General features: G+C 38.7%; 1 protein-coding gene across 3 annotated transcripts in view; it reads left to right on the top strand.

Annotated features, from left to right (window-relative positions):
* Positions 1 to 11,644, top strand: part of DACH2 (dachshund family transcription factor 2) — a 303,620-nt gene extending 291,976 nt beyond the window's left edge. For 2 of the 3 annotated variants that reach the window (XM_054214014.1, XM_054214012.1), the window contains 2 exons: positions 652 to 717; positions 10,468 to 11,644. In XM_054214014.1, coding sequence (XP_054069989.1) covers positions 652 to 717; positions 10,468 to 10,505 — 104 coding nt within the window. In that variant the 3' untranslated portion in view covers positions 10,506 to 11,644. The remainder of the gene's footprint in view (positions 1 to 651; positions 718 to 10,467) is intronic. The other variant, XM_054214011.1, reaches the window with a different exon arrangement.
* Positions 11,645 to 12,166: the final 522 nt, after the last annotated feature.

Raw genomic sequence — 12,166 nt, 5'->3', positions numbered from 1 at the left:
TATTATCAATATGAAATTAAGTAGTTCAGAAGTGCATATCGTTATGAGACTCCTTCTCAACCTGGAAAAAAGCACAGTCCATTTTGGAAAGCTCTTCTCAGAAATATGGAAATGTTTCACATAATATCACATACATAATTTTGTTTTGGGTGATAACGCATGCTTACAGCATCCTCAGTCTTTTAAATGCAGTTTTCACGGTCCTTGTCTATAACATGCACTCATACAAACGCGTGCACGCACACACACGTTGACTGGCATTGGCTATGTTCTTTAATTCTGTACTTTGCAGGTATATGGCTAGGAGAGTCAATGTAGTTTAATATTATCACAGTTTAATTTCGACTTTTGTTTTTCATATGTCAGATGCCCTCATTCTCCAAGAGAATTTTACAGACATTAATATCATGTGTTGGTTATTATCTGATCGTCAGAAAAATGTGAAGCACATTAAAAATAATTCACTGTGAGACCAGTAATGTTTGCACATTTTGGAAACGATTTACTACTGAAAAACCCTGTGGAGACCAAATGTTTTATGCAAGACTGCGTAACTTGGAGATCACCCTAGTTTGCTAGAACTATTTTTCTAAAGATGCATGAGAGGAGGACAAAGGGCAATGCATTAATCTTCAGTGTCACCTCTTTCAGATGCTGGAATCCCAGATATGGAAATAGAACACAACGGAACCCAACATGACAGTGCAGCAATGCAAGGTGCAGTATGTGCCGTATCCCATCACAGACGTGTTTGTCATAAGCCATATTAAAAATTAAATGAAATGCAGAATAGTTTTTGTCTCTGTTTTCCTGCTTTAAGATAAATGTAAATTACACAACTTCATTTTGTTTTCCTGTTCAATGTAGAAAACCTTTATAAGATCAGTACTTTACAGGATCAGAAATTAAATTTGTTTAAATTCAGGTGTGGGAAACTAATGTTTAGCTCTGATACACACGCTTAGTGCAAAAGTGATTTTACAAATTATTTATCTTTTTAAAATATTTTACTTCTGATCCTTACCTACCTATCAAGATCATAGGTGTTCTCAAAAAATACATAAACTGTAGGTTCATGTTATGAGCAATTATATATTTTCCTCACTGTTCAGTTACTGTTTGTAAATACAGAAAATTCGTGTATTGTCTGAGTGCTTCCCGACGAATGATAACTGCATTCTGGCTGTAGGTCTGTGAAGCAAGGCAGTTGTGTAATCATAATTTAGGGGGCCTGAGATACAGAGATCTTAAGGGTCTTTTCCATTACCGTTGGAAGCCTATTTGAGACACGCAGAGAATCTGTTGTCACCTGTAATAAAAGTTGGTCTAAGCAATTTGAACATAGAAATTCTCTGACTTTGGAGAAAGCCCAGTTTTGTAGTGTTGGTTTTCTATACCACCAACCTTTTTCTCCCTTCAGTCCTGTGCCGTATTCATTATGCACCGCTCAGTTCTGCGCTGGCTGTAGCAGCCTGCAGACAGCTGCCTCTTTCAATGTAACTGCTGCTTCTTAGAGCACTTCCACCCTTTCTACTGAATCATGTAATGGTAATGTGCAAAAAATAACGCGAGTTGAAGTAACTAAAGCCAGCCCCCTTCTGTGTAGACAGAAGACGGACTGCAGTACAGTTATAGATAGAAACAGAACTTCCAGCATTTCTCAACTGTTAAAGGCTTGACTTTGCATACCTCTGGTATGCATCTGTCATCCGTCTGTCATCTATACAGGAAAGCTTTCAAATGTTTTTACTGCTGTCTCTTTTTGTGATTTTAGGTTCATATGCTATGTATTATAAAGGAGGAGAATCACAGCTTTATTGTAATGCATATATATCCATATAACATATGTGTGTGTACACATATAAGTAGAGTTGTGCTCTAAATATTGCAATTGGAAAATTGTTACTGCCAGAAATAGTCAAAATATTGGATAAGCACTTGGGACACATGTATTTAAATTTAACAAGCAAAATATTCCTAACGCTTACGATCTATTTATGATACGTGCAGAGATGAGTGCTCAGTGCTCTTCCAAAAAGATTCTGAGAGTCCAAGGTGCATCTGGAAAAAATCTAGTACAAAAAGAAAGTTGATGTCAAGTTTCAATTGAAGAAAAAAGTTACAGTTGGCTCAAATGTGTCTTCCCATCAAAAATGATTATAAATAACTTTGGGGGAAGTGATGCATAGCCAATTCCAACAACCATTTACTTACTAGAAGGAATTAAGACAACTTTCGTATACTTACTGTAGTCTATTGGTATATAAGAAAACCTCGTGGTTTTGTGATTTTTATTTCAGGTTGGTTTGGTTTGTTTTTTTAAGAAATCTGATCCCAGCAACGTCATTCTTTAGTTTTAACAGGCTTTGGATCATGAAGTTTTTGTTCAGGGTAAGAGCCTGAACACAGGGAGAACTGGATGTCCACTGTGTTCAGTATCTCTGAGCCTGGTGCCCTGTGTGGAAGCAGAACATGACTTGTACAACAGGCGGTGTAAACCTGTCCTGTACTCTGCAATGGCAAAGCACCTCTTGTCTTCACCACAGTAATGACTGACAGCATAGGCTGACTTCTGTGACAGCTTCGTGCAGTGATTCTGCTCAGATGTAAAGGTGTGATGAGTTTAGCTAGTTTTTCACTAAGCACTCCCCAACTGATACAAAGGTTTTTGAAGAGCTCTCTACAGAGCTTCTTTAGATTTCAAAGTGGTTCTGTCCTGTAGCACCCACCACCTATTTCATTTTTATTTATGCTAATAACTGTAATATCTTTTTATTCTCTTTTCCTTTGATTACTGTTTTTGTACTTGACAGCTACTATTGCACTTCCATCTTTAACAACCTGAGCACACTCCCTCATTGCCCCCTTGATTTGCTGCTTTTGCCTTTTGGGCCCTGGGAGGAGCAAGGGTCAAAACACATGTCCCTAATACAAAGTTGTTTCCAAGCTTCCAAAATCTCTCTCTATTGCACAGAAAAAGGCGTTAGCATCGATGCAGACCTTTCTTTTGCTGTTGTCAATAGCTCTGCTGGACAGAAATCTATCATTCACACAGTGCCTCTCCTTTGAAATTCAATTAGTTTCACTGCCAGTAGCTCCTTAAGACGGTTTAAAGGAAAATTACAAAAATATTGCACAGCCACCTTTCACAGTGATTAAGTCATATCATATTTTATGCTCATTTCTTAAAATGATTTTATTAACACAAGCTGTTCATATACTGGGATTCTGATCTGCATTATAAATCTTTCCCGTTTAGTTGGCTCATTTTCTCTATGCTTTGTATATTAATTGAACAGAAATTTTATGCAGATGAGACTTAGAACTTTTTTGAACTTCACAGTCTCATACTTCCATCCTCCGTATACCTGATCTTCTAGTCCAGCATAGCTTGTTCTGAGAGAAGCTTTTTAGCTGACAAAATAGAAAAGTAATAATTGCTGTGGTCGCGCAGCCCCCTGCATATCTGAGTGGTGCAGGAGAGGGTGCCGCATGCACACAGACACCTTCTGGTCTTGCTTCCGTAACGCGGTTGTGGGCCAGCACGATAGTGCATCAACCATTTTATCAGCCAATCTCCGTTTCACATAAAATAAACATACTGGGTGTCATTAAGTGCACCTTCAGATCAATGATTTTTGCAAATGACATTCAAGTACCATTCGAGTAGTGCATTTTTGCTGATAAAAGCAAATTAAATTAGCACAACTACAAGTGTGCTGATAAAAACTAAAACCGAACAGCAGCACCATTAGCTAACAAAGTAATATTTTCTCTTTACTGCTTTCTGCCATTTAGTTATTATCCTATTGGAAATCTAATTATAATCCTTTTACTCCCTAGTCAAACTTCACAGTTTTTGCAAGCTTAGCACTGACAAGTGATTTCATTACATTTGATTGCCCGCGCCCAGATTGACTTAACTTCACTCCGAGACCTAAAAGCCCTCTCAGTTTCTCAGATTCCCTGTTTGCACATTACAGCAATAGCTCCTTTAATTAATTAGCATGAACAGCAGTAACATGAACTGCTGAACAGAAAATAACATCATTTTATGATCGCAGGGAGACTTCTCCTTTTGCATGTTTATACCTTAGTTAACTTTTGTATTACTATATTTCATTGTTAGGGGATATTGGAACAATCAGCAAAGCAATGTTATCTTAAAATTTTAAAAAATAGATGTTACCATAATACTTGATGATAACAATTTACAAAAATAAAAGACTCTCAATTTCAAGAAGGAGGCAGCAGCAGAGGCAGACAGACTTTCCTGACGTGCAGACATGGTTCAGAGGAAACGTACCTGCAACAGGAGGGTGACACAGGGCGGCTGCTGCTCCTGCTTTTGTTTGTGAAATAACCTGGCAGAGATTTAGCACAAAATCTCTCAGTAGCCATGACTAACTTTTTATTTTTATCTGTTTGCCAAAGATGAAGGACTGTTGAGGTTTAGAACTATTTTGGTTTTTCTTAATTAGAAAATTCTAATTCTAGAAATTAGAAAAAAAAAAATAGAAAATTTTTTCAATATTCTGATATAACCAGTCAGTTTTCAAAGCCAGCCCATGGTAAAAAGGGCACAAGGGGGACAGAAAAGAGAGGGGTAGTGGTTTTGAGAAGTTTAACAACTTTGTTACTGTATCAAATGATACCTCCAAATGCTGCTATCCACTGAAACCAACCATGCTAAGGGATTTCAGAGCAGTCTACAATTGTCAGAGACAAATTCAACATCCTGTAAATGACAGTGCTATTGTCTTGGTCTTGCTCTCACTGAAAAAAAATGTTCAAGCACTTACAATTTTACATTTAAAAAAAAAAAAAAGAGCAGAACCCTGTGATTAGAAACTCTTGAGATTAAACTAAGTAGAGGCCTTGTATTTTCCTTGTGAGTGAGTTCTTTGCTATCTTCTTCATTTGAGTCTTAGGGCTTTTCCTCTCCCTCCTGTCCAAGCTGCGCTCTGCCCTAGGGGGTGCTCTGAATTACTAAACCTCTAGCAGTTACCTTGTGCTGTGTCATATTGCAGTGCTTCTAGAAAAGCTCTTTCAAAGGTTGTATGCAATGGATGACCAGACTGTCCTACCTGTGCATACACTGGCCACGTGCGGCTGAAAGCCGTCTCATTAGCTGCTAACCAAGCAAAGGGCCCTCTTCAGTGACTAGCTATGAGATTGCTGTGCTGACTACATGGCTTGCCTGCTGGTGACACAAATGCAGGGCTTTAAAAAGTAACAGTATAGCTGATCTTAGTGTTATTTCTACTTTTGATACACAGTGCTTTTCTGAATCTCTCTCTCTGTAAGCTCATACACACACGCGTATGAGGGAGGAAGCTGAGATTTGTGATTTACTGGAAACCAAAGGTGAGGAAAGGTTTCCCCAGGAGACTGTCGAGTGTGCAGCTCCATACCTTTCTAGTCTTACAGAGGGCTAAAACATTTATTCAATAATTCAGTGTCGGTAGGCTTGAACATTTCCTAAGCAGGAGCCACTGTGTTACCTTCCTGTCGACTCAAGCTGACAATGTCAATCCAGCATCAGCATAGTTTGTATTCAGTCAACATATTCTTGTCCTTGACTATTGTTAGTCATTAGAAATCTTATTTTCTGTACAAGTTCTTACACCTATTAACATGGATGTGGAAATGCTGGAGAGAGTCGACTCAGTAGTCCTCAGCACAGAATCAGTGGGGAAGAAGCCCCAAACGCAGCGGCTCCGTGCCTGTGCAGCGCTGAAGGCGAGGGGCCGGGGTCCTGCCTGCCACAGGAGCGAGAGCCTGCAGGGAGGAGAGCTCGGGTACCGCTCCCCCGCAGGGAGGCTCGTCAGCACAGCCAGCGTTAGACATCAGAGACTGCACATCTGCAGGGGTGGAAAAGAGGAGATATGAAAGAGCAAGAGATTAAAAAAAAGCAAGCCAAACTTCATTAGTCCTGCTGCTCTCAGAAGCACCATTTATTGTTCACGGTCTTCCGTGAGTCAAGAGGAAACCATGCCCTGCTCACAGTATGCTATTTTTTTCTCTTTCACTGCTCAGTTTGGAAAATATTTACAGGTAAGTGGAAGGGAAGAATTTTGGTGGACAACTAATAAACAGGCAAAGAAGTCAGTTTTACTCACTTTTGTCACATGTCTGAATGAGTAGCCCAAAAGCATGAGAACTGGTGGCAGGCCGGGTCTTGTGTTTTCGTGGTAGTGAAGGGATCCTTTGCTGCGTTTTTCCTGATTGCTGTGGTCATTACCCCACTGGCAGGGGCCTGGATGCAGCCTCCCTCCAGGCCAGGCAGCGCCCCTGTTTGCTAAGAGGTTTAGGGAAAGAAGGTGTTTCGAGGGATCTCATCCACAGTAGAAGCTAATGCAAACTGTTCCCTGATTTTTCTTTTTCTTTCTGTAAGATAAGAGACTGATCCTGGCTAATTAGCCCCAGCTTTGTAAGTTAGATTTCTAGTTATGGCATTGCATTTTCCATGTGTCACTGCATCCCAAGCTCAGCTTGGCTCTGATCTAACTGAAATGCTGACTCTGTTTACGTAGCCTAGGAAGGGTGGTGAGACCAGCTCCTGTCCCGCACACCTGCGGTACCGCGTAAGACTCTGATTCACCCCCTCAAGTAGGAGTTGTGCTGCCCCCGTCCCTCCCGCCGCTCTTCTGTCCACAGAAACACAGCCACATCTCAGCTCAACCTTTATTTTAGAAGCTCTCCCAACTCTCCTTTATTTAAATTGGCAAAGTGGGATTTTCAGTTTATTATTTCATCTCTGCTACCCGTATTCTCTGCAACATGTAGTGATGGGTTTTATTTTTTTAAATTGCATGAATAATTTACAGTTACTGATACAACAAACAAATTTATCCTTGTTTCCTCATTATGTAGCAGATCCCAAATTTCCTTCCTCCAATGATTTTCTCTTTCAATTTCCAGCGTGCTAAAGTTACCTGCACAATCCCAACCTGTAGCTGTCTCGGTTAATGGCAGCCAGCCAGCTGCCGCGCGTTCCTCCCCTTGCTGGGCTGGATTTGCACACCAGCATTACCGGGGCACATTTCTTTATGCAAGTTGTGAGAGTACACGTGGAAATTTTGTTTTAAAGTTATTGTATTATGGAAAAACAGCTGAATTACCAACTTAAAGATACTACAGACAGAGCCTCACAAAGGATTCAGAAAATTCAGAGCTGCTGAACAGGCTGAAAAAAAGAGAAAAAAAAGGAGAAAAAATTGAATAAGTATGCAGATTATAATTATTGTTCTTGTATTTGTCCTTTACACACACATTAAAACCTTGAAAGAAAAAGATGATATTGTTGCTGAAAGCGCAAGAGGTGAATGTATACCCTGGACTAAGAACTCAGGGAAGACAACACCATCCTGAGGGAAAATTACAATTATTAACACAGGCTCTGAGAGTATCTGACGCTCTGGTTCACTGAGAAATTGTGAGATCTTTACTTGTCTTAGACATTGTGAAGGGGAAAAAAATCCTTTCTAAATGTCTTGCTTATTAAGCCGGTCATGCATTTCACTCTAGGCTGTAAAGCAGTATAACATGCACAGGGGGCTCATAAGCATATTTTAGTGTTAGGGAATATCATTTATACAGTTTTTATATTGTCAATATTACCCCTAGAGAAGGAGATTAAGCTTTAAACTACTGTAAATCTACGCTTTTGCTCACCTTTGTATAATTTCATTTTTTAATAGAATGAAGCCCACATAAATGAATATTTGATTAAGGGATAAACCTAATAAAAGAATACATTTACTGCACACAGATTTATTCAAATCTTTGCTATATAATACAGTAAAATGCTGTAAAATGGTATGTAGTTTGCAGTCAGCTACACCAAGGGGATGGTGAATATTCTTCAAAAAGATAAATTTGACAACATCGCATTGTCTTTCACATATAAGTGGTAGCACAGATGCTCCTAACACTTCAATGCCTCATAGGTGGTTGCTGTATGACGTTAATGTCATGGAGTTAAGTTTATTGCACAGCAACAAAAAAGTATTTTAATTTCAGGAGAATAATTGAGAGCTTTATAAAAAAGGAAATATTTAACTATGCACTTTCTGTTTACTGATCAATAATATCTCCTGGGTGGCTGCACTGTGCTTGAGCGTTGGCATTTACTTTCTCTCTTACAGGTATTCTAGAAATCTCCATTGGTCTTCCCTTGAGAAATAAAGGGAATAGGAAGGGAAAATTGAAACCTGTTTCAAAGTTTAAATAGTCAGTCCATCAGCCCATGATACCCTCAATAAGCACCTCCTACCTTAGTTTGAAAAATAATTTAAAAAATACCAAGAGTTAAAAAAAAAGAATAATATTACTGATCCTTACTGATCCCATTTTTGATAAATCAACTCTTGAATGCACATCCGGATTCCTCCCCTCCTCTTGCAGACAGAGTCCTTGTCGCCAAATGCAGCACCGTAAACGTGGGCACATGCGTCGCCTGTGTCTCGCTGTCTCTGTACAAATATCAAGCATCAACCATGTATCAGAAGATGCAGCTGATGCCCAGTGGCCATTTAGTGAGTTACATGCCTAATTTCTGCTGACTTCATTATTGCATTATATGGACTAATTCCCCAAGCACCTCTGTAAATCCCACTCCGTGTAGGTGGTGAGGCAAGACGATACCTGTGTGGGTCTGGCTGCCGAGCCCAGGCCCCCAGAAGGAGTAGACGCACAGGCGCTGGATGCCCAGCACATCTCATGCCTTGGCTGCTTCTCGGCAGCACGCGGAGCCGGGGTGGTACTGGCTGACGAGCAGGACTTCAGCCTTTCCGACGGCCTATAAAGACTATCCATGTGATTTTTTTGAGGGCAGCCAAACCTGCACATTCTGTCCATGGCTACCTTTTTTAGAAGTACAACTTTAATATAGGCTAGCTCACCTGCAGCCTGCAATGGGAACAAGTCACATGCAACTTCCTAATAATCAGAAGGAGAAAAAAGGAAAACAACCCCAAACACAAAACAAACCAGCCCCAGAGTGTTCAGTATTTGTATTTCTGGTTACACCCTCCCCAGGCTTTAATATTTGCCCCACGAAGTTTAAGACAATTTTAATAAGCCAAGGGCCTGAAACTAATTTTAGTCACTTCTTTGGAGGTTCCCATGCTCCCGAACATTCCTCCGGAGATGTTATGTCCCTGGCTCTTCCGATCTTTATTCTTGTTTACGTCGAAAATACATATTAAATCATCTCTGTTTGGAGAGCCTGAGCCTCCTTAAAACCATGAAACATTCAATTACTAATTAGCTGTTTCCTGTTCCTAATGAAGTGAACATGTCGGATTTGGATTAAAATTCAGCTACTGCTCTCCTCTGTTTATGGTTCCAGATGTTTTTGTTTTATCTAGGAGGTTACTTTGACAGCTACTGCTAAATGATAAATCACTCATATTATAGCTGAAATGCATTTTGAAATTGAAATGTGGCAAACTTTGAGATTGCTCCAAGGATCAGTGTCAGTTAGCAGGTCAATACTTGTTCTTTCCTTATGAGCGTTCAGTATTGGCATATGTAAAACAGTAATGGGATAGATGTCGACATTATACAAAATGCTTCTCAATATTATCATTTTGCTATCATCTTCAAGATCAGTACTTGCAGGTTTAGCCGGGCAGATTCATGATTCAGTGTATAATGAACAAGAATATGGATTCTTGTTAGCTTTAGTTTCTGCAGGCATTTTAATATTTATTTTTTCTCTGGGCTTAATGTGAAAAATCATAGTTGATAGGTACTATAGCTAGGAATCTTTTTATGAAAAAAATAAGTGTCTTTCTACTCGTTTCCTTAAATAAAGAAAAATATTTTTAAAATAAATATGGCAGTTTCTGAATGAAAGAACCATTTCCCAAAGAACAGATACTGATTTACTTCTATTCCATTTTTTTAAGGCAATGCAATTTTGTTCTACCACACTGTTCCCAAGAAGGTTTTGTGCATGTACTAATGGTATGTTGTAGAGCTGATGCCACGCTACTCAGTGTATCTTACAGAAGCGTGCAATACAACACAGGCTGCTGTCTGAAAAAAGAAGGAAAATGAGTGTTCAATTAAAAAGCAAATGTCATAAAGGAAGAAAATTCAAATAAAAATATTTATAGTCTCTACTCAGCAGCTGCTGGCTGGCGAGCACTGTTAGAAACAAAGCTGGTGGTGTTTCAGCCCAGCTGAGATCCCACTCCGGTACCACAGGGGTCAGAGGCGGCCGGTGCACTGACCCGCTCATTTCTCTGTGCAGCCTCCACCTCCCCAGGGCTCTGCCGGGCTTCCTCATCGGGTGCCGCACGTGATGGACAGTTTGTATCACTTGTAGGTCTGATAATTTGGTTTGAGGAAAAAAAAAATCCACAAACAAATAAGGAAACCCACCTGTTTCAATTAATTATAAAATGTGTAACTGTGTAATTGACTTTTTTCTTTTCTTTTTTTTTTTACCTCCAGAAAACAGAACATACATCAAACCTACTATTATGTACTGAAGGAAACACCCATTGCTGAAAAATGTATAATGATCACTATTTGAAGACTATATAGTTCATGAAAAACATCCCTTCCAACCTTTGATGCCTTCAGTACTGTGTGAAGAACAGGATTTGTAGCATGAAACTTGAAGGACGATTTCAAGCAATTTACTGTTGCTGCATCGAAAACTGCCGTATTGTCATTAAGAAATATTGAGACTTTTTACAAGCTTACCATACCAAACCAGGCCTGTTGCAACAGATCATTTTTAGGTCCCCGGAGATAGAAAGGAGTTTTAGTATTTTTAAGCACATACAGGAATTATTTCCCCTTCCCCCCAAAAAAAAGATTTTTTTTTTTTTTTCTAAGGAGGTAGCTATTACTGTATAGCAATGGCACAATGATTTTAAGCCACAAAGGTCCTCACTGGCTGTACATCACACCAGTCCAGTTTATCACTGAAACTGTTCAACATGGAGCTGTTTCGATTGTGTTTATAAATTAAGCTTTGTTTACTGAAGCAGATACTCAATATATATTACGTTTTAAAAAGAAATGTGTGTACATTTTTTAAAAGAATGATGTATAAATTGTCCTTTCATTAGATGACCAATTCAAAAGTGTGAGCTAAACCCTAATAGCTGACGTAATATGAGGATTATAATTGATGCTTTTTTTTATGCTCAGTTCAGCTTGGCTTTTGGTCTTTTAAGATGAAAAAAATGAATATGCAGTAGAGTGTTAGATAATGGAAACTTTTAAGTATGGTTTCTCTGTTGTACCATATTAAGTTAAAAGTACACATTCTTTGTTAAAAATGTTCTTGCTAAAAATACAGTATTAAAAATTTTTTTGTTTGACTTTGGAAATCTTTTAAGATTTTTTTTTTGACTGTGAATTCCCATAGTTATTGTACTAATGCAAAATGATATTTTGCACTATTAAAATTACTTGAAGAAACGACACAATAAAGAGGGTGGGTTGGCATTAAACATTTTCCTAATTATTGTATGTTCCAAATTCTGAACTTTGCAGCCGAAACATTCCTGTCTCAAAATACTTGACGGAAAGCTGGTTTGAGTTAAATGGAATTAAGTAATCACCTGTTTGCTCTTTACTTTCATTCATGGGTCAAAGGCACGATGCTTATTTACTTATAAACTCATGTTTATATACACGTTTATACACATGCCTTGAATTAAGTCACTGTCACTTAAAACCAAACCTTTAAATAGATCTATGGGGAACGTATTTCCTATGATTATGTGTACTACTATCTATATCTGTATGTCTAGCGTTCAATATTTCATTTACTTTTAGCACTAGTTGTTTTTTTCTGGTTAACAGACTTTTGCTAACTTTCGAAGTGTAGCATCAAACTGCTATGTAATACAGCAAAAAAGAATCATCTGAGTTTTTGTTCCTAAAAGAAATCTTTTAGCCTAACCAGGTGTCAGCTCAAGAAAACATGCTGGTGATCAAACTGGTTATCAGAACAGTCTTTCAATGTACAAACATGGTTTTTTCTATATTTTTTTTATTGCAAGCATTCTAATAACTGCATCAATCACACTGGCATTGATTAAACAATAAAAAATTGAATGATAGGAAGAAACAGGAGCATTAGGAATTGTGAGTGCTCCCGTACTCTTGATAAAAGCTCATGTGTGAGTAAAAC

This window comes from Rissa tridactyla, chromosome 9 (genome assembly GCF_028500815.1).
Source record: "Rissa tridactyla isolate bRisTri1 chromosome 9, bRisTri1.patW.cur.20221130, whole genome shotgun sequence".
In the NCBI taxonomy this organism is placed as follows: Eukaryota; Metazoa; Chordata; class Aves; order Charadriiformes; family Laridae; genus Rissa; species Rissa tridactyla.
The sequence above is the reverse complement of the archived record's forward strand: the minus strand, read 5'-3'. Positions and strand labels throughout refer to the sequence as shown.